Below are 22,993 nucleotides of genomic sequence, written 5' to 3' on the forward strand. Positions count from 1 at the left end.
CAACAACACAGCGATCGCATCGCGTCGCAGCACTCTGTAGTCGCGGCCACGCGAGGGAAACAATCATGCGTGGCAGTGGGGACTCTTGCCAGCGCTCTTCAGAACGCGTATTAGAGAAGCATGGTGCGCTGTCCCCTCCCAACCTCGCTTTGTGCAACGTCTTTTGGGCCGCGAGCATGCAGCTCCTGGTTGGAGTTTCGAACCTTGCAACAGTATGACAGCTGGCGTGGTGCAGGGCTGCCACGCAGGCACCTCCTGCTGGCGCTGAAGACTCGCTTGTCCCTGCAAGGAATTACATGTGCCAACAAGAGGAACGGAGACAGTGTGCAGCACCCAGAGCAGAATGCGGAGAGCTGAGCGCCGAGGCTGAGAGGAGCCCCGATGTAACAAGGACAGAGGCGGCAACGGACCAACGCGAAGTCCTATCGCGAGCAGCGCAGAGGGCGCGAAGCTGAGATGGAATGTTTACCAAGTTGCGGCTGAGGGCGCTGTAATCGCGCGCATGCCGCGATTACAGCGCGATTTAACGAAGAAGATGACACATGTGCTGTGTGTGGTAAATCTGTAGAAACAATAGAACACCTCATTCTAAAATGTGATGGTATCCATCCCGATGTCGATGCAGGCACAGTCACTCTTCCTGAGGCTTTAGGGTTTAGAGATAACAATAGTCATGTAAATAAATCTGCGGTGGAAATTAGCAACAAGCGATTGGAGGATTGGTGGTACAAAAGCAGAGAGGTGACATAAGTTTTAAAGTGTAGGAAGACGTTTTTTTTTTAAAGGAAATGGCGAATTGTATTAACAACTTACAGCAGAGTAAATAAAAATAAAGGAAAAAAAAACTGAGCATAGTGGCAACAACCACTGCCCCGTTTCAAAGGGGATGCTCCTACCTCCCATCCATCCATGCGGCCGCACATGGGCCGCGCGGAGCACGCTGTCACGTGCTATTGTTTTAAATTTGGCGGCCTTTCATTTTCGCCGAATAAAAAAGGCTACCTCGTCGGAAGCACCTGGGTCGGGTCATTTTTGTAGCGCTCAACAGCTTTCCAATTCACACCTGAGCGCTTATATTTAAAAAAAGTTAATGTCGACTAATTAATAAAGTGGGCGGAACGAAAAAATACTAGCCGGTAGTTTACTTACCTCCTGACAATGTTCACTTCATTTCGTTTCGGAAGAACGCTTTCTTTTTTCTTAAATAATAATAATAATTGTTTTTTTGGGGAAAGGAAATGGCGCAGTATCTGTCTCATATATCGTTGAACACCTGAACCGCGCCGTTAGGGAAGGGATAAGGGAGGGAGTGAAAGAAGAAAGGAAGAGGGAGATGCCGTAGTGGAGGGCCCCGGAATAATTTCGACCACCTGGGGATCTTTAACGTGCACTGACATCGCACAGCACACGGGCGCCTGAGCGTTTTTCCTCCATAAAAACGCAGCCGCCGCGGTCGGGTTCGAACCCGGGAACTCCGGACCAGTAGTCGAGCGCGCTAACCACTGAGCCACCGCGGCGGGTTTTTTTCTTAAATCATGATCCATTTTAGCTGGGCGGCCCTACTCGAGCACGGCCACGCTACCCTTGTCTCCGCCGTCTGGTGAAGGCCAGCTTAGGCAACCGAATTTGAACCGGAGGCTTAAAACCGCACTTCCCCTCAGCCTCAAATCAGGCTCAGTCACTCACGGGCTACTGCGGCTATTTGCGGTAGTTCAGTGGCAGTCATGCGCGTCATCCTCACTGCGTTAATCGTTTCGCGAACCAGCTAGCGGCTGTAACTTTGTATTCGTGATCGTTGCACGCCTTTGAAGACACTAAATTTGCGCTGCGTTTTGAACGATGCATACTAGTTCAGTACTACGTATTTTAATAAATCAGCAAGGCGTGCTTAACTTTGGTTCTTCTCGTGAAACTAGATGTGCCTCGCATTCATCCGTATCTGACTGTCGCAAGCTCTCCTTTACTTTCCTCGAAGACAAGGCGCACGGCACATAGCCACCATGAACGTCCGGCAGGCAGTGCACCGCCCGCTCCCGACCCGATACCCCAAGTGCTTTCTGGCATTGTAGAAGGCTCGTTGCTGATTCTTGTTCGTGGCATCATCATGAGGGTGCTTCGCTCCTGGCTGCCAAGCTCAGGACATAAATGTTCGAGAGTGTAGGTAGCCGTATGACCAACCCCATTGTGGTGGAAGGTGGCGGTCCCTGAATTCTGCGAGGTAAGAGGGTGCGGATGGGACCACTTGGTGCGCGTTACTTTCTAGAGAACGAAACGAAAGAGGGAGACCGTGTCTTCCCAAGGCGTTTTATAGGTTCGACAAAAGAGGACCTTCCACCGCCAAAGTAGCGGTGTCCTCTCTCACGCACTTGGCACAGCGTACTCCGCACGTGCCGAACAAGGAGCGGACGAGTCACGTCTGTGTTGTGGGGCGATCTTTCGGAAGGGAAACACGGGCGCCAACAGCGGAGGGTGAGTGGCGCCCCAACAAGTGGCTCGAGCAAGTGGCCGCGGCGGCAGGTGCGCGCGCCGTCTGGGCCGCCAGCCGGCGGCGTGCGTGTCTTGCCCTGGAACCCCGCCAGGGCCTCTGCGGCGCCCCTCGTCTATGCTCGGTTGCTCGCGGTCTCGGCGAGGCGAGCACGGGATAAATAAACCCGGCCAAGCTCTTGCTGCTTGGCCGCGTGCTGGCGTGCCGTCGGCGATTAGGTTCCCGCACTTCGCGCTTTGGCGGAAAACGAGAGAAGAGGATGGTTGCAGAGGGGAGAAGCGATGGTGCGCCGAACAGCCTCGCGCGGTGTATTTTTACCCGCCTTTGAGCCGCGTTAACTGGATTAGTGGCCGCGTCAAGGATCAGTCGCTCTTGGCCCGAATTTCTTTTGTCGAGTGCACGTCCCTCGTGACTAGCGTGTAAACTATAACTGAGGCTAATGCTTGTGTAACAGTTCTGTTTCTTTTTCCCTCTTGCTTTTATTTATTTTTTCTATAGTCGATGGGAGCAGCAGTGCATTGCTGCAAATGCTTTCACAGTGACGTCGTTCGGGTATGTTTAACTTTGCAGCTTTTTCTTGGTACGTTCGAGGCACTACTCTTTCCTGCAATATCTTTCATTGCAGTGAACGATAGCCATATAGACTGTGCGCTTCGGAGGGGGGGTATGTCTTCGAAGTGAAATGTGCGTTTTCCAGCCTGGTCTGGTGTCATAGCAGAAACAGTGGAGGACTAGCGGTTGCTATCCGAAGAAGTGTTCCCATAAGGGAGGAGGGGTTGTAAGGGGAAGTCGATAAGTCAGTTTCCATGTATGCATGCAGGGACGCAAGGAACAGCTCCCAGGCCAGGAAGGTTCTTCTCGGTTTTATTGCCTTCCGCAGCTGCTTTGCAGCTCTCCTGTAGCTGTGTTGGCAAGTAGCAAGTACGCAAATCCATACTTACGGAAGAGGCAGTCTCGTACACCACCTACTGGACAACGTGGTGGGCTTGACTTCGGTTATTTTGACATGGTTGGGCAGATCATAATCAGTTCGAATGGAATGATGCGTTAGGAATGTGCAGTGAATAAAACCCGAACTCTTTCTGAAGAGTAAATTTTCACTTTTTTTTTTTGAGTGTGGTGGGGGGGGGGGGTAGTATCGTTTCCCAGGGCCCATGAACGTGACAGACCTGGATGCGATATGGTTCAGTGTGCTTTATGTAATTGATTACAACCCTGCTTTTCTCCTAGAGTTTCGGTTTCCGCGGGCTGTTATACCAGTGACGTGGCCTTGCCACTGCGCGTGCGCAGGAGGCGTCCGGTAAACCGGTATATGTGGCCTTGCCACTGCGCGTGCGCAGGAGGCGTCCGGTAAACCGGTATATGTCTCCGCTAACATAAGTCTGGTATGCCGTAACAGCGGTGCGTCCTGTAAACCGGTGCACGTCTCCGCTGCCTCCGGTGTGCTAAAAACACAACTGCCACGAGTCACGTGGCCTCAGTGATGCTTTCGCTGCTTCGTCGTCTGCTGCAAATAAATGAACTTCCACAAATCATGTGCGCTCGCAACGCTCTCTTCGATTTGTCGTCCCAGAATGCTCGTGGGGTAACTCCGCCCACTAGTCTGGCGGTTCCGGAAGGCATTCTTTCTGACCAGCGGATAGTTCCAGGGAAATCCGGGGGCTTTCCTCAGCTGGTTTCGAATTTTCGGTAGGACTGGACCGGACAGGGAGCAGACGACAACGCGGCGTGCACAGCTTGCGTCCATATTTCCTTGCGGCGCAGCGCAATTTCCCTGCATAATTACGTAGAACCATTCTTCCAGTTTATCAGTTCGAAATTTCTAATCTGTGCAGTCAGCAGTCTCGTAGTTCTTTCATCCTGTACGTGATGCAGTAACTCAAAATTTTTCTTATTAAAGAGGCAATTGAAAATAACCAACAGTTTGGTCAATGAAACTTTGCAAGCTGCAGCATTTTTTTTTATAGGCTGCAAGTGAAAAAAAAAGGTTGTTGCGTACATCGCACAGTGTGACATACCTGTATGCTCGGGATCAATATGGGTATATTTCCCTGTATATGCAGGGTGTTTCACCTAAGACTGCCAGCTATTTAAAAAAAAAAGGCATCTTTGAGTTAGAAGAACGTTTTTTTTTTCGGCATAGCATTGTCAGCGCTGCAATTAACTGATATCAATTTGTTAACCTTTTAACTGTTGCCGCCTTATTTATTGAGAGGCTTTTAGCCCACTGTAAGTGATATATTCATATTAATTCTTATAAATTTCGAAGATGCCATTCTCGTCGCCGCTGCAGCGCAAGGAATTTTGTGGCCGCACACGACAAAAATGACACCGCGCGGCCAGAAAGCGCTGGCCACTTCCACACTTCCACTAGCGTGCGTCACACAGCGGCGCGCGCCGCATGTCTCGTGTAGTGTTCCTGTATCACGGCCTGTCTGGACGCGAGCGCGCGCTTTTCTTCTCATGAAAGAGCGCGCGCGCCCCCTCGAGACCGGCCGTGCCTGCATATGCTCCCGCAGTACACTGTACCCGCAGGGAGGGAGCAGAGTTGCGCAAAGGTCCGCCATCATGTTCCAAGCTGTGCGGGAAAGCCACCGCTCGTGCGTACGGGGGCTGCATTGATGGGCTCGCTGTGTAGAGCGCTTGGGCTTGTTTTCTTATTTGCCCACAAATTACACTCGGTCGCAAGTTTTTAAACGTAACGTCAAAAATTAATCTGTGATTTGCCGAGGGTGTGCATACAGCATGATAAAAAAAATCGCCAGAGGTTAACAGCAAATTGAAGTCATGAAAAATTGACGAAAAATACTAGAAACAGGCTGCAAGGTTTTTGTAGCGATAGCTACATTACGGCAGCATTTCGAGCCTTCAGCGTGGTGGCGCCGCCGCCCTGTGGCTGCGCTGTCACGTGGTTGGTCACGTGGTGCGGAGCAGCTAGCTGCCAGCGGCGCGGCGCCATGGCTGATCACGTGGTTGGTCACGTGACCAAGTTCCACTCAGCCAGCTGTAGCTATCGCGTCACTCCAGGTTTAACCAGAGCTAAACCACCGCCAATTTTTTTTTTCTTTCTGGAACAAGTAATTTCAGACGAACAAGCAGTCCCGTTCCGGATGAGACAGCGTCCGTCCCGTCCTGTTTTCCTGCGTGCTCGTCTCAAGAAAAAAGGAGTATAGCAATGAATTACTTTTTTCACAACTGGCCCCGCCGCGTGTTCTGTGCGAGTTATGCACGGAAAATATGAAAAGGCATCTCCCTAGACCCACATTAAAATGATTCTGCAACTTGTTTCAGGCAAGCAGACAAAAGCAACACCAATGCATTCAACAGGCGAGTCTGACCTAGCGAAAAAAATTTCAGACTCAAAACCTTGCCTAAAACATTTTGCAAAATGCACCCCGTTGCTAAATGCAGTGAAATGACGAATCTTTAAAGGACCTTGAAAGTACTCTTTCTTGTTGATATTATTAGCTTACTTAATTTTTATTAAAAAGCATCATCTTTTCATCTGAGTTAATAAACTACAATATTTGGTCGCACTTAACGCGGCCCATTCTCAAAAGCCACTTCAATCGCCGACACACTTCAGCCGCTGACCTTCCAAATTGCAGTTCGTAAAACGCTTTGCCGTTTCCAGTGCGGTTGCTGCAGTTTGGCACACTGCATGCGGTCATAGCTGACAACTGCGTCGCTCACTACCACAGCAGAGCCCCAAACCTGACGCCACAGGTGTGCACGGAAAATGTGAAATGTAGCCGACAGCGTGGGCTCACATGAGGAGTCGAGCTGACGAGGGGTCGCTCTGCACTGCGCCTGTGAAGTCAGCTTCTCCGCGGAAAGTTGAACACTTGAAGTCACAAAAATCATGTGATCGCCTCTCGGCGATTGGTGTTTGGAGCGGCAAGGGAAAACAGACGCGCAACTCTGCTCCCTGCGGGAGCATATAGTACAGGAACACGCTCACGTGCTGTCTGCCCCCTCGACGCTCCCTGTTGTGCTCTGTGCTTCCGCTGTACTTAAACTGTTTAAGGTGGGGTGAGACTTTGAAAATGAGTTTCAAAAGTTGGCTGTACAGCAGTTGTAATTAAAGCTGCAGCTATGAAATTCGCAAGGAATCTTAAAGATAGACACAACTTGCATTAGAGCTCAAAACTAGTTTTGAAATTCGTTAGTGTTTTTTATTTTTGTTTTCATTTTTCTACTAATGTACCTTTTTGTCTTCCACAGAGTTTTGCAAATTTGTATGAAACAGCAACGAATGCTTTATGCAAGTGGAGCTAAAATTATGCGCTTCCAACAAAAACTAGATTTGTTATGTTTTTTTTTACCTTTGCCGATGCTATAAAATTGCCACATATGAATGGCTTTTTTTTTTTTTCAGAAAAATACAAATGCACCTAGACTATTGATTTAGTTCCATTTATGTAAATGCCACTAATTAACATCTGTGAAAAATTTTGTTTGCCTATGCCTTACACTTCTCGAGAAAAATATACAGAAACCTCCAAAAATGTTGTTTTGAGAAAAACTCCAATAAACTCTATGAAAGCCGTTTTATTCATCAAAACGTCTCTTCACAGAAGTAAGGTGCCTCGATGCACGCGCTCCCCCTTGCCGCGCATCAAGGCACCCTATACAGTAGAGCTACAGGAGGAGCCCTAGTGGCTGTAAAATGTACTAGGAACAAGGCCAAATGCAAAACCGAAACCAAAACCTGAGTTTCTCATGAAAAACTTCAGAGCGTTGAATTTCTGCAAGTACCTGAAATGAAGAGGCCACGTCGAGGTGCACCTGCTTTTCTGGTTGACGAGACCGAGAAAAAGGACAAAAAATTGTTTTTGAAATCTCAAATACCCAAGTGTAATATATTTTCTGAAAGATAAAGAAATTCTACATCAGATGATCACAAAATCTCAAAATCGAGTTTTTGAACAAGACAGTCTCACCCCGCCTTAAGTATATTGTTTTCGAGTGGGGAGAGCTGTTTTGTGTGTTAGAGCACGGCAACCACTTTTGCAGCACACCGCACGTCGGTATTGCAGCCTCTTTGTAACAGTGTGCATTCTGGAAGCTAGAGGATTTGAGGCTCTTTTAATAATAAATGGTTATCAGGAAAGGAACAGCGCAGTGTTTGACCCCTCAGTGGATGCCTGAACCGTGCCATGGGTGAAGGGAGAGAAAGGAGAAAGGGAGAAAAGCACCATAGTGGAGGGCTCCAGATTAATCTCGACCACCTGGGTTTCTTGAACGTGCACTGACACGTTTCACCTCCATCAAAATGTAGTCACCGTGGCCGTTGTTGAACCAACACCTCATGCTCTGGGGGTGTTGGTTGGAACATCATGTTGGAACAAATCTGTCTACAATAAGACTCCTCGCTGCTCTCGCATGACTCTTGGAAAGCTATGAAGAGCAGTCAGTTCTATGCAACAGGTTGCAACACAGCTTTTTTTTAAATTTTATTCTGGCACAGGTGGTAAACTGCATATGACTCCAGATATTAATGGCTTCTGTGTGATGTTTTGCTCTTTTGTTTGCCAGTATTTAATTGGCACGAAAAGTACCCTAATAGATATATTTTTAGTGCAGCGCAATCTGTGATAAGGTTCTGCGAAGCATCAACTATGCATGCACGCTTCCTAGGGGCACCAACCATAGTTTTTGAAAGAACAGTTTTTTGAAAGAATATTTGTTCTGAAAAGCTTGCCCGTTAAAAAAAAAAAAGTGTGTTGATGGTTAGCTATATTTCGCAGCATGAACAGGAAGCCCTCTTTCACCGTGGGCACATTTGGTGCATGGTTACACCTTTCTGCTTTTCTGCTCATTTATTGCAATTTACTATAAACGTCTTTTATTATATGACATTTTCATTCTTAAAAAGTTTCGTTGCAGTATTTTTTTTCAAAAATTTATATTTCTGCAGTCATAGTTGCATTTTAAGGCTAACACTAGCCAAGCCAATTAAGAAACCTCATTTTCCCGGCATTCCCAGGGTGGATGAGGTGTTCATTAAGATACCCGCATAGACAGTGGTGCCTGTTGTCCTTTTATTTAATATTTAGAAACTCTATGGTGCCAACTATAGCTAGCTGCACATGCACAGATGGCTCTCTTAGGTGCGTGCCAGGTGCAGGTGCACTCTTGTTACTGTGCATATGCAGTTCTGTCTCCACGCAAGCGGATAACAGTAGTGGAACACACATAGTGCTATGCTTAAACGCTTTGTAGTGCCATGTATTCTGACATGTGCACTGCCGAAGATTCTTGTCCTTGTCATTAATATTTTTTATGCGGTTGTACACTTTCAGTGGACGAGAAAGAAGTAATCATTTACTGGTTACCTCTGTGATCATTACAGCTTGCGAACTTTATTTGTTGCGCAGTGAAGATGGAATGAATGCAGAGGAAAGAAGTGGTGACATACTGACGTACAGTAATCGCTGGGTCTTGCGCACTATTACATTTTTATTCCAGAATATGATGCAAAAAGTGTTAAAAGGCATGGACACATAAAAAGATGTACAAAGTGCACTTTCTTCCAGCTGTTTTTAATCATATGCGAGCATTCATTATTTGATTAGTTGTGCTCTGTGTCTGTGTGGATTATTCTATGTCATCTTTTTTAGTTTTTTTTTTTGTCTATCGTGGCCAACCAACTAGACCAAAAACAAGCTTAGTCAGAACTTATCCTTGAGTGTAAGTTTCCCAACATGGTATAAAGGGGCACTAAAGGGGAACACTAAATACAACCACATTGAGAGATTGGTGTCCCTAGATTGCAAATATATCATTCTTACTAAATTTAATAAAATGAAGTATTTTATTGATGTCTCTCAGAAATTTTGGTAACCGTGCCTGGTCAGCTTAATTCCTTGCCGGTCGTGATTGGCTCATCTCTTTCACATGCAGCACTTTTTCGATGGGAAGTACTGTCAAGGTTGGAAAGCATTGTGGAGAGTGCTGTTGTGGTATGAAAATGCAAAGAGTCACTTACTCTGGTCTTGTGCCATTGTCTTCATTTCATAATGTATATATATATTTCATGCTATGAAACACTGAAGTTGTAAAGCTCATGTCACTCCACCTAAAAATGTGAAGGTGAGTATGAATAGCATACAAAGTTGCCAGTTTGAGCATGGAACTGGTATTCTGATCTGGGTAAATGGAGCTGTTGCACAGATGCTCGTTTTCCTCTTATTCTTTTGTGCTTAGTGTTGTTCGTGCATAACCCCAGGAAGTTTGTTGTAACTCTTCTTTCTTTGTGGTTGCTTTTTGCTTTAGGAGGTCGCGCCAAGCAGACTGTTGTCCTTGTTGCTGCACCCACTGGCAGAATGCAGGGCCAGGGCTTCCCCGACTCGCACACAACCACAACAACCACTACCACAACCAAGACTGCCTCATGGCTGGTGTTCGACCCGTCATATTTGCGCACCTTGCCGGGCATCCTGAAGGGAGCCCAAATTGTAAGCTGCTTTAGCCTTCGTAGATGAAGGTTGTTGCATTGTGATAAGAGTCAGTCATCTACTTTGTGCATGCAGCTGACGTAAGAAACAGTTTATCCAGTGACTGCATAATATTAATCAATTGTACCTTTGGGGATGCTATTTTCATAACCTGAATTATTTTGCTGCAGAAGGAAAGCACAGGCTGCAGAAGCAAAGCACAGGCAGTATAAGCGTTTTGCCCACTGCTGCCTCTCTTCGGCTGAGGTGTACATTCGACACTTGAGTTTTCTGTCCCGTTCACCCCAGAAATCAAGGCTTACAGTTTCGCTACTTGGCACCAACGTGATGCATAGGAGCTTTCAGACCATGTTGTCAACACATTCACCTGGCAAATCAAGGCTTAGTTTCGCTTCTTAGCACTAACGTGATGCATGGGAGCCTTCAGACCGTGTTCTCAACACCATGCAGCTGTGCACTTCTGTCCCGCTCAGCTAACAAGATGGCTGCGAGCATTACATAGGGCACGTGCGATGTGGCGAGCGGCAGCTCAAAACAACAGCAGGCTGTCTGCTGTTGAACATGGCTTTTAATAGATGCGTGTGGCTGTATGGTCTGGTCCCCTTGTTCCCTCAAATGGCTGCCCCCTCCTCGGTATGACAGTCCATCGCTGTTACCGGTCGCCCTTCTCTGGGAAGGATTCTTTTGTCCAATAAAGTGTGGGAAGCCGCTGCAGGCTGCCGTGTCTGTGCGGCACCGTGCTTTTGTCCGTTGTTCGGCTAGTCACACGGCACATCGCCAGCTGCAGCGTGTGGGTTTAGTTATGAGCCCGTGCCGAAGTGTTAATTGAGTGGCACTTCGTCCACATATCGCGGGTTCAGGCCAGAGCAAGCTGAGGGCATAGCCAGAGTTCACCGTGTGCCTGCGCTCTCGCTCGGAAGGAAGGAAGGCGCAGTTATTTGAGAGCACAAGTGTTTATTACACAGGAAGCTGCATTACATAACACTGCACTGATCCCCAGACCTCAGTACAACCCGTAGCCCAGCCACAGCACCCGAAAGCGAGCCCGTGGAGCCACGCGCGCAAAGCAAAGACTACATATGCGCGTGACGGCACAGCCAAGGGCGATAGCATGCCGCATGGCCAACCAGAGGGTTAGATTGCACGCCAGACAACACGAAGGGAGGATGGGGAATGCGTGGAGCACATCTTGACGACGCAGGTCGCACGTCGATGGTCCATCGCGCGTCGTCACCGGCAATGGCCGGCGATGACGGAGAACCAGCCAGATCAGGCCCTCTCTAATCTGGAGCGCGTGAGCGCCGCACAGGCGGTCGACGCTACTGCGGAGGCTCGGGCCTGGACTCAAGCGTACATACTAGGTGCGCAAAGTTACACCACCCGCGCTCTTGGTCCACCGGCAAGGGCCGGGGCACCCGGGAGGCGAAATCTACGCACCGTTCTGCTGCCCGAGTCAGTGGCGATCTCTCCGTTCATTTTCCGCTCGGGCCTCTTGCCGAAACCACGCACCCCCACTGTCACTCGGGAGTGACCCAATGGGGACGCGAGGTCGAAGCGGGAAGAACAGAAGGGAGGGTAATTTACAGCGGTTCTTCAAAAGAGCTTCCCTTAGAAAGGAGGACAACCTCGCAGCTGCCTGCATTCCGCTCGCGGACACCCCACGGGGTTCTCTCTAACGAGCAAAACGGCGCCAGCGAGCGCGCACTCCAATCGCTCAAGAAGCCCATTCCCCATAAGTGTCCTAACATGGCTGAGGTTTCCACCTGGTTGAAGTTTTTGCAGATTAGATAACAGACAACTCATCCTACTTCATGGCCTAGGCACTTGTGGACATGTGTGCAGCCTTAGATGTTAAGCACTGCAAGAAACCCATAACTGTATGAAGCAGCTGAGCTGGTACATCAAACCCTTGCTAGTAGCCTCTGCTCAGCGACCCAAGAACTGGGATGCCTACCTTCATGGGACAGGCTGCTTGCATTCTGTGGTGAACTGTTTGATGAGTACATGCCTCCTATTTTCACATTTTGCAAAAAGCTGCCAAACTCACTGGACTGTGTTCTGCAAATCGGCAGTGGATGGATGCCACTTTGTTGCACACTCCTGGATCTGTGGTACCTCTGCTCATGCTTGCATTTAGAGCAAGCATTGCACTGAAAAAAGTTAGTCACCATTCGATCAGATAGGGAGTTGCATTACAGAGTGGTAGATTTCATTCTAGGCTACGACCACATTCTGAGGGACTTGTACAAATGTATCTCATCCTCCCTGTTAGCTGAGGGATCAGGGTTGTACTGTACAGGACCCAGAGTGACATGTACATAGAAGCTGATGGACTCAATGAGGAGGCCTGCGGTCTTTCCAGTCAGTGTTCATACCTCAAACCTTTTATTGCTAGAAACAGCAATTAAGGGAAGGCAGATTCCGAACTAGAGACAAACCAGATTGAGGTGCGGCAGGCTGCTGTCCCCATATGCACCAATACAACCTACAGGAGTGTAGTTTGTCACCCTTTCCTGGCCGGCAGGTGCAAAACCAGTTTTTCTACACCCAGATGCAGACAGGTTGGGGCTACACATAGCTGCTGCTCACAGTCGTCAATCTAGCGAGGATTAGTCAAGCCATTTGCAACCCTGGAACCTGACAAGTCTAAAAGCTAGAGGCTTCATGATCAAGCTAAAGTGAAACCCAAGCCAAAAAGGTGCCCCAGAGCTTTCAAATGCAGAACTCCATGGCCCTTTCAAGAACAGGCAAGCAGCATATAATGATTCGCCTATTTTTTTATGTCTGCCAATGCCAGCATTAGCAGACGTCAAAAAATAGGCGAATCATCTTAACCAGCCGTCATTAACTAAATTCTAATCGTTGACTTTTTACTATTACTAGTAGGCACCTGATTGCAATTAGAGATTTGTTGCCGGCCGTTAATAATAGCCATATCAGTTATTTCGAAAACTCCATTACTCTCACCGCTGTGGCATGACAAAATTGAGCTATTTCGACTAGTTACGACCACGGGAGGGGTTGCTTTGCCTGTATACTTTTCGAATACCCTGCTTTGTATACCCTGCTTGTCATCAGACAGTGTGCACATATCTGTGCTTTGTGCACTTAAAAGCCCCTAGATGTCGTGCATGGAAAGCAAGAGCTCTGGAAAAGAAAGAACAGCTCAGCAGCTAGCTTTGGCTGCAAAATACAGCTTACATGTAGCTAACATGCTTATTTATTTCATAATCGATCATAGCTAAGAGTGCATTGCAAGCCATAGATGCTAGATCAGATGAGGATGTACTTCTGTAGGAAAGAAAATTTTTTATATGAAAATGCTTAACCAGTTGTTTTCACCTTACAAAAGCACTGCAAATTATTTGCATGTGGAGGGAAAACCTACACCAGGGTTCACATGCGTGTATGTCCTAGCTCTTAATGTGTTTTTTCCTGTTCACTCCTTTGTAATGAAACATGTCCACACTCTGCAAATTTATGTTGTGTGATGTTCGTTTTTACAGATTATCAACTTGATTGGATTCATTTGCTCTCAACTTGACTACTATTTCCCGAGCACATCCAATTGGTATGGTTTTGTGTCGATGACTGCATTTTGGGTGACCCTGGTGCTCCTGTTCTTCTACCTTTGCCGCCTGATTGAGAGGGTGAAGTTCGTTCCCTGGATGCTCGCAGTAAGTACTATACACACACCATTGATCCTAGATGAACTTGGGGCATCTTAGCTGCAGTATTGGTGTTGAAAGCAGCATCTAAATTTCATGAGATAAATATTGATGCCTTCACTGAAAAAAAGTTGGCAAGTAGAAGATGCCAATGCACAGTGCAGTGGTGTGGATTTGACACAAGTCCATGCTCAGCTTTCACATTCATTCACTACCTTGCAGCAGTGGTTACAGTGACTTATGATATTTTGTTCTTGGTTAATAATACCACAGGAGTATTAATGCGATAGCATTAGAGGTCCTGTTCACAAGAAAAGCTGGCGTCTGTCCACTTGTGTCACTAAAAAGGTGGCCATCTACCCACCAGGTTGTGGGCAACCTACCCACTATGGCAGGTGGAAATGAAATTAACAAATAAATTCATTGCAATTGTGACCTGCATGCCCTCCATGGCACTTTGGATCAGCTCATTGGTTGAGAGATACATTCTCCCGACAAACTACCTGTGCAAAAATGAGCTTTACAGGAGCTCAGGGAGAGCAGCCTGGGTTGCACAAGCCCCACCGGTGGTTGTTTGAAGCAGCCATTTGCTGGGGCAGTGGTGCATCGTTTAACCTAGCTATGAATCTATGGAAGAGAATGAATATCTGTGTGAGAGGGGTCTCTAATGCTATCACATTGTACTCTTAAGGTTAGATTAAATGTTATCCAAGCTTTTTTTTTGTTTCTTTTGTGCAGCAAGTTACTTCCTACTTAATTTCTCATAATTTTAAGCTGAATGCGAGTCATTCTATGGTACCCCTTATGGTAACGTATTACATTTTTACTTCAGCCAAATGGATATTTTTTAATGCTGCCTGCATCTAGTGTTGCATAGACTACAGTATGAAAGACAGCGTCAGCTGCTCAAGCATCAAAAAATGTTTGTGGTCTTGGTTTGCATCTCTTAGCGTCACAAGTCTTGCGATAACTCATTCTGACGTAACAACATTTTGCAAGAAATAGTTTGTTTTGCAAAATACATGTGGTTGTATAGATACACTGACATTCATTATGGGTGCACATCATGCATATAGTGAACCAGAAAGAGGTGGCATATGTAAATTTAATGTGCTATGTGGAGGACGTCAACAAGTTATCACATGTCACTACGTTGTGTAACCATCACGTGCCCATCAACCTTCCTAGATAAAGTCACATCGCACCTGTCATTATAAAAGAAAAATGTTATGGTTTCTGATGTCAACTCCACCCTTATAATACTCTTCAGAAAAAATGGTGTCATTAAAGGGTGATGTGGAGATCAGATTGCAAAGATATAAAAAAAAGTCGATTTTTGAAAAGCACACTATTTGGTATCTACAACACTCTTTCTATGTTGTACTGAAATATTTCACTCAAAAATAAACTCTAAGCGGTCCAAATAAATATATTTGTCAGCATCTACACATAGAAAGTGTATGCTATTTTAGAACTTTCAGGCTTGTTTTTTCGAAAGTTTGTTTTGAGCTTATGTATGACCTTGCTCGTGGAAAGCATAACACTGCAATGGGAGCACAGATTTTAATCTCGTTTATTATGTTGAATTAGTTGCTGAAATGTGCCTTACATCAAGACAGTCTCAGATTTACCATTTAGGCATCATCATTTCTGATTACACAATAATTGGAGCGTGATACATTCTAAGCATAAAGAGAAGGTGCATACTATGTTGTTTAGAAAAAGAGCAGAGAAATTTTTAAAAAATTAAAGAGAATCTTGACTTAGACCATACGTCTTAGTAACTATTAAAAACATTTACAGATCCATAACCCATTTTGCTGTCACGCTAGGCTTTCTACGAACAAGCAACATGTGACCAACATATAAACATTGATAAAATAATAACTACTGAAGATATCATTGTGAAACATTGTAGCTGTCTGTTTGATGCTATTTCAAGCCAATCTGCCAAGTTTCGTCACTCTAAGTCAAAAAATAGAAAGTTTGCTCCGATCCCCTCATCCCCCTTCAAGGAAATAAAAGTGAAGTGAGTTTTCTGATGTATATGCATTTGCTTCCTTTTGCCGGTGAGAGTGTAAATGGTGATGTAAATGAAGGTAACCAATTTATTTTAACGCACAGGCGTGCCATTGTCTTACCTCCTGCGTTGCATCAAGATGTTAAAAATTGCAGCTATCACTGCGCTTTGATATTTCGCTGTGTGTGTTTCAATTCTTTAATCACTGCTTTTTTTTTCTCTTGCAGGAGTTTGTGTACTGTGGCGTTTGGGCAACCTTGTATTTTACAGCAGCCATAGCTGCAGCTGTTAAGGGCAGATATCAGGAATGCCTGGCAGCAGCTGCTGTAAGTAGATTTTAACTTGTATTTAACTTGTATTGGTCACCCAGTAAGCATGACAATTGACTAATTAAAGGAACTTTAGTGTCAGTTGCGACAGGCCTCGGGTGCAAAAAAAAAAAAACCTGTGCACCTTTTCAGCTCTGGGCTCTGTGTTTGCCATGAACTGTTTTCTTAATATAATTAATCTAACATCTAGCTTTGGGCTGTGGTTAGTGCAGTGCTGATTCTTACTGAGTAGAGCTTAGAAAATGAGATAAATGTGCTTGCTAAACTAAACTTGGAATGACACCGTATGGCCTGAAATATATGGTGCTTCTTTGTATACAGAACATTCTGCAGAGCTGGTCAAATGGTTAGGGGAATCCCCCATGGTGGAGTGGATTTGTAATAAGGGAGTAATTACTCATTTGCATCCACCCAAGTGCAGTCATGTGGCTGCAAAGGAAAGCTATAGAGCTTCCACCTAAACTTCGTGGTTAAAGAAAAATTCGTCCTGGTCCGGGGTTTGAACCTGGGACCACCACTTCACTGGAGCAGTCTCTCTACCATATGACCTAACCGGGATGGCCAGCATATGGTAGGGTGAGAGTGAATTGATCAATAACTTGGAAGTAGGAACAGTCTTGGTCAGATGTTTAGGGGAATCCCTCAAGGTGGAGTAGATTTGTAATAAGGGAGCAGCTACTGTATTTACACGATTTTAAGTCGACTCTAATGCAAGTCAACCACCCCCCTTATATCACATGTCAGGGAAAAAAAATTGGCTGTGGTTTAGCTCTGGTTAAACCTGGAGTGATGCGATAGCTACAGGTGGCCGAGTGGAACTCGCTCGGTCGAATTGCAAAGTCAGTCTTTCGGCGCTCCGTTACGCTGGGCGTTCCTTCTTCATCTTCATCTTCGTCCCTGGACATGGATTCACTATTGGGGGCTAGGCGCGCTGTGCCGCCGGCACCTACTCCGTACCACGTGACCAGCCACGGCGCCGCCACGCAACTCAAGGGGTGCCGCGCAGCTCAAGGGGTGCCACGCTGAAGGCTCGAAATGCTAGCGTAATGTAGCTATCGCTACAAAAGAAATTTGGACATCGCTTAAGCTTTGCCTTTAAGAGCTGAACACGATAGCGTTATCCAGCCGCTGCCGCTTATCGTCACCTGCTATCGGCAGCTGTGTGCGGACATGCCCGTGGGCACATTCCAAAACGGAAATGTATTAGCCATTGGACCACTCATCTACACTTGCGCCGTCGTCCTCACTAGCTCTATCGTTGTCACATCTGCTGCGGTTCACAGTACGTTGTTCTAACGTCATTTGTCTAATGAAATCCTCTCTTCGCAAACAACCACAGCACATCGTCATCAAGCGAAATACCGTACTTCGCAAACATCCACACCAAAACATTGCGTGGAACAGCTGAAAATTTTGTCTCGCTGCATCCGCCACAGTACCTGCCTGTATCGCGCATTCCAAGACGTCCAACTGGCTCAGTCCTTGCTGGCGTACCTTAACACTTTCCTGCCCATGGGAAAAGTAGTGGTTTTTGGGTGGTATAGGAAATATTTTTGTTCCTTCAACAAAACATGCTTGATACTCAAGGAAATAGTATCATTGTTGAGAAGAGGAAATTGTCTTTTTAATGGTGTTAGTCTCAATGAACATGTTAATTGGAGAAAATTTTGAAAAACAAAATTGCACAAAAATTTCAAACAACACTGGACAAAATATACAAAAACATCAACATTTTTTTACACACACAAAATATAAAAAAATTTCAGTATATACATTTTGTTGAGGATACATCTGTACAATGTTTCACAAAATTTCAGCTTTCTATGTCCAGAACTTATTGAGGCGGAAAAAAAAACGTTAGGCATGGTGCGTGTCATGCCAACGGGCAAAACAGTTTCTCGACGTAGTGAAACACAAATTGATAGCACAGGTCTCACAGAAGACATTTGTTTTCTGTTCAACTTTTCTGTCTTCATAGCACAACTTACAGTTCCTATAACGCTCCATTTTTTTTGGCTTGTGCTGAAGACCTTGGGGTGCACCGCCTGGTGGAACAACTGGAGGAACGGCGGGGTTTACAGAAGGTCGCTCATCAAATCCCAGCAGCTGCTCAGTCAGTTCTAGTCTGAAGGCGAACTGGTCGAAGCGCGAGATTCTTGACAGTTCTGCCACCTCTGGATGCTGTCGGCGGTGCTCATCAAACAGTATAAAACTGTTGACTACAGCAATGTCTATACAATGGAAGAACAGGGTCTTCCACCAGCGCACGCACTTCATGAGGACGTTGTAGGATCCGATAAGCTGGTCAGATTTGTCGACTCCCAGCATGCCCACATTGTAGTCGTCTATGAGTTGCGGCTTTCTGATTGAGACTTCGGTCCATTTGTTCTCGACTTTTTTTCTTCGCTTCGCAATAACATAGTCGTTAGCGGTGTGGGCTGTCGACATCATGTGGACAACCCGCTTATCCTTCCATTGCAGATACAATACGTCCTTGTCCCGCAGCCATCGAACATCTCCTCTTCCTGCTTTTTTTTCCCATTTTGTGTCCTTTAGTTCGCTGGGAAAACCGCGGCGGTCTTTTCGGGTCGTTCCGCAAGCTAGTGTCTTGAATTCCAGTAGATGGATGAACAAAGATGTTGATGTGTAAAAGTTGTCCAAAAAAATTAAGTATCCCTGATCAAGGTAGTTCTCACACAGCCGCGTCACAACATCAAATGCCAAACCACGTGCACTGGGCGCTTCTCGCTTTCCGGTATACACATTGAATTGAACCGTGTAGCCAGTTTTTGAATCAGCCAGAACCCACAATTTATACCCCCATTTTATTACTTTATCCCTCATATACTGCCGAATTCCAGAACGACCTTTCGACTTCACCATCCTCTCGTCAACGGACAGGTACCGATGCGGCTGAAAGAACTGCGGAGACGAAACGTTCATGTGTTTTAGCAGAGAAGATACGCGGTGAAGCTTCCCGTGGGTTGCGGCAGTGGTCTTCTCTGGGTCCGTCACACTCAAGAATGCCAGTAATGCCTTGAATCGCCTTCTCGGCATCACTTTCGGTGGTACAAGGCCTGCGAACAATCTCCCCGTGTTCCAATATGAGTGCAGACGTGGGACTTGCACGATACCCATGTAGATTAGCAGTCCGATGAACTTCTGCATTTCATCCGGTGTCACTTCTCTCCAGGACCCATCTCTCTCACCGTAAGTTGGTTTTTCAAGAATATGCATCCAGGCATATTTATTTGTATTGTCGCATATCTCTCGGATGATTTCACCAGTGAAAAAAAGAAAAAAGAAATCAACGGCTCTGGAGAACCGCCTAGCGCCACTCCGGAGCGCGATGCCGAGGTCGAGGCCTGGCCGTCGTGCAGGAGAAAACACGACACCCTGCGCAGCCGCCGGCAAATGGTCCCTCCCGAAAGACGTTGCCACCCTGCAGATAAGAAATCTGACCTTCAGCACACGGAGGATATCTACAGATCAGCGTGGGAGCGCAGCGAAACGATTCAGAGAAACCGAAACTTACCGACGGATGCCTGCGGCCGTTCCGGGCTGGATCAACGCACTTTCGCTTTCAGTACTAAAATCCGACGAACTGAAGTTGTCCTCCGAGTCGCTGCTGCTTTCATCTTCAAAAACATCGCTCGCAGATGCATCGGGATCGATGGAAGCGCGACGTTTGCGCGGAGCAGAAGCGCGCGATGTCGACGCCATCACGGACACAACGAGAGAGCGTCACCTAACTTCGAAGTGTCGTTTAAAACCCCCGCGCGGCGAAAACGTGAAACAAAAAACCGAAACTGAAAAAATAGTTCCTTTATTACTTACTAGATGGCGCAGCATGTCCGTAAACGCTTCGAAAGCGCGTAAATACGAACTTGCAACCATCGATAGCGGGCTATCGATGGGCATAGGCGTGGGCAGGAAAGAGTTAACTCTCCTCGCTCAACTTCACCTCTCCTCCTTCTCTCCCTTTCTCTTCTACATCCTTTCATTCTCCTCTTGTTCGGGGAGCAGCGTCTCTCCCTTCCTTTCCGCCTGCCACCACCACTCAGGCCGCTGCTGTCCGAGTCCCGCTTGGAGGGGAGAAAGAAAGAATGTAGAAGGGGAGGGAAGAGAAGGAGGAGAGCTAAGGTATGCCAGCAAGGACCGAGCCCGTCGAACGTGGGGCTTGGCACGCATTTGTTTGTTTCTTCGGCATAAAGAATGACAGCCATCTTAAATGTAGCTGTGAACGAGCGCCGGATGCTTACCAGACTTGAAGCCAAAATGACGATTGACGAAGCGCTACATTAAAGAGTGGTAAAACGTGGCCGGCAGTCATCAGATGTGTCAAACAGAGCCAAAGAGAAACTACCTACACGTGAGCAATGTCGGCTGTTTTGACACTCCCCTGAAGCGGTGCTGTTCCGAGTGGCAGTGCTGCTGCGATCAACGTTGGCCGCGATTGGAACAGTGCCCTTGCATCAACTATCAACACTTCCTTGAGCGCCGAGTGCGGAGTTGAAAGTAAAACAAGAAATGAAAAATCCTTCCAAAAAAAGCATGCAGAGAATAGCCTTAGAGCCGTAGGGCAGGCATAAAATTGCAGCTATGCTGTAGCATCCCTAATATATCTTGTGTGTCCCACATTTATTTATGATGTGAGGCCTTGGCTTCGATTGTAAGTCAACCCCACCACTGGATTTTCAAATAAAAATAGGTCGACTTACATTCGTGTAAATATGGTACTCATTGACATCCACCCAGCATACTTCAGACTTATATTAAATGTTCCTCTGAAATGGTTCGTCATTTTCATCTGCTGTGTTGGTTCATCGCAAGACAAGGGCTTGTTCCAATGGTCTCTAACTAGTTCTGTCTTGTGCAAGCTCGGGCCACTCGGTCATATCAAATTTTCTAACCTCATCACTCATCACTACTTACTGTTGCAAGTTGTAACAGGTGGGACACCAAGGACAGTAGTGAACAAAACTGCATGTCCCGTTGCTGTGGTTTACTGTTTTTTATTGTTATCACACACTAACATTGTGTTACACATGAACAACCATTCCGTTCTAACGCCTTTCGAAGAAATCACCTAGACTAGCAATTACATTCTGCCTTGAGTGAGGCAAATGGTGGATTCTTTTACTATCTGTGTCCATCTTCAAATCATTTGACCTTGCACTGGAATGTGGCACGAGCACTATCACTTTGGATGCTCCATGAGTATCCTGCTTGGCCTGCAGAAAACTGACGGTTGTCTACATTAAGTACTGTACTAAAAATATAGTAAAAAACTTCTGTGACAAAACCCTAGGCAATGATTTTTTGGTCACATCGTCAGTTTTGACTTCCATATGGCTTTTAAGGAAAAAAAATAGTGTTGCTTTCAGACTATGAATTACTTTTATGATTTAGAAAATTGGTTGTTGGGGAAAGGAAATGGCACAGTATCTGTCTCACATCTCGATGGACACTTGAACCGCACCTCACCGTAAGGGAAGGGATAAAGGAGGGACTGGGAGAAGAAAGGAAGAAAGAGGTGCCGTAGTGGAGGGCTCTAGAATAATTTCAAACACCCAGGGGTCTTTGACATGTACTGACATCGCATAGCACACGGGCGCCTTTGCGTTTCGCCTCCATAGAAACGCGGCTGCTGCGTTTCGTAAGTATAGAACATGAATTGTTCTATACTTAAAAGTGACTGGAGTTCATGGTGTACTATGCAGACACCTGTGTGCGAGCAACCTTGTTAGAAAGTTCCAGCTGTGGCTCTGTTTTCAGTTGACTGTCCCAACTTGTGCACAAGTCAACAGCAGTCCATGGCTGTTGGATTGGTGTGGAAAGGGTTCTCAGAAACACATGCATGACATCTGACATGGCCTTATCAAGATGAAGATAGTACTAAGAAGACACAGGGCAGCAGTGTAATTGACTTTGAGGAGGTCTTATGAAAGCAGGCTCTGTTCACAGCAGAATTTCGTATTAAGAATACAAAAGGACAATCTAGAGGAATTGATATTAAGAGTTGTCTTCAAATGCTCTTAATTGTCACTTCATATTTTTTTTTTGTGTTATTCTCCTCGTACACCACATTGTTTCCTTCTGTCACTTTCCTGGCAGTGCAAGACACAACATAATTTGTTTTCCATGCAAGCAGCTCAGCTCATCACAAGGGTTTACTTGCTCTTGTAGATAGCAGTGAGCTGCTAATTTACATACATCGTTATATCTTGCCAGTAGTTTAACAGTTCCAGTAACCATCGGTGTCACTGCCTTGATTGTTTGAACAATTTCTTTCATCCTTTGTAAGCAAGAGAGTAACAGTATGTGGAGGGTTAATTAAAAATCTTGTGGGTTTAAATGTATATTGGGTGTTTCAGTAAATGCCTCCACTAATTTTTAAAACTATGGTTTTTGAGGCTTAAAGTAGGCTGTTGCGACGTAGCAATACTAGTGATGGTGGACATCGGAAGACTAGGCAACCAGCTTACTGGTTAGCGATTCATCAAATTGTAATCATTAACTTGTAAATATTACAGTTAGGTGCCTGGTTAATATTGGAGATTTGTAGCTGGCCATTAGTGATAGGCAGATCCGCTTTTAGAATTTCGAAAATGTAATTAACCTTAGTGCTTTGCCTCAAGAAATTTTGGCCATCTTGTATGCTATTTGAGTACCGTGCGACTGCGGAGTGTGCACAACAGCGCATAGCAGTTGATGTCACCCGTGACCTTTTGCTGTCCTGCCTGGGCTGGAGCAGCAAGCAACGGCGAGCATAGCAGCAACGGCGAGCACAGCAGCATGGGTGGGACAGAGAAGGTCACATGGAACTTGAGAGTTCTCGTAACCTCTTCCTCTTCTTTGAATCTCTTGAGTCCTTGATGTTTTTCTTCTTAGTGAAGCAACGAAATTTTTTTACGACTGAAGCATTTGTTAAGGACCTTTGAATTGATGATATCATAGCTGGAATCAAGAAAATGAAGTGAACATTGGCAGTGCACAATGCATGTAACATGGAGACCAGATAACCGATG

General features: G+C 46.1%; 1 protein-coding gene across 2 annotated transcripts in view; it reads left to right on the forward strand.

Annotated features, from left to right (window-relative positions):
* Window positions 1–22,993, forward strand: part of LOC144114436 (plasmolipin-like) — a 64,308-nt gene that overhangs the window by 21,147 nt on the left and 20,168 nt on the right. For both annotated transcript variants that reach the window (XM_077648176.1, XM_077648177.1), the window contains exons 2-4: window positions 9,764–9,945; window positions 13,452–13,622; window positions 15,861–15,959. In XM_077648176.1, the coding sequence (XP_077504302.1) occupies window positions 9,814–9,945; window positions 13,452–13,622; window positions 15,861–15,959 (402 nt within the window). In that variant the 5' untranslated portion in view covers window positions 9,764–9,813. The remainder of the gene's footprint in view (window positions 1–9,763; window positions 9,946–13,451; window positions 13,623–15,860; window positions 15,960–22,993) is intronic.

The sequence above is a fragment of the Amblyomma americanum genome, chromosome 1 (assembly GCF_052857255.1).
Source record: "Amblyomma americanum isolate KBUSLIRL-KWMA chromosome 1, ASM5285725v1, whole genome shotgun sequence".
In the NCBI taxonomy this organism is placed as follows: Eukaryota; Metazoa; Arthropoda; class Arachnida; order Ixodida; family Ixodidae; genus Amblyomma; species Amblyomma americanum.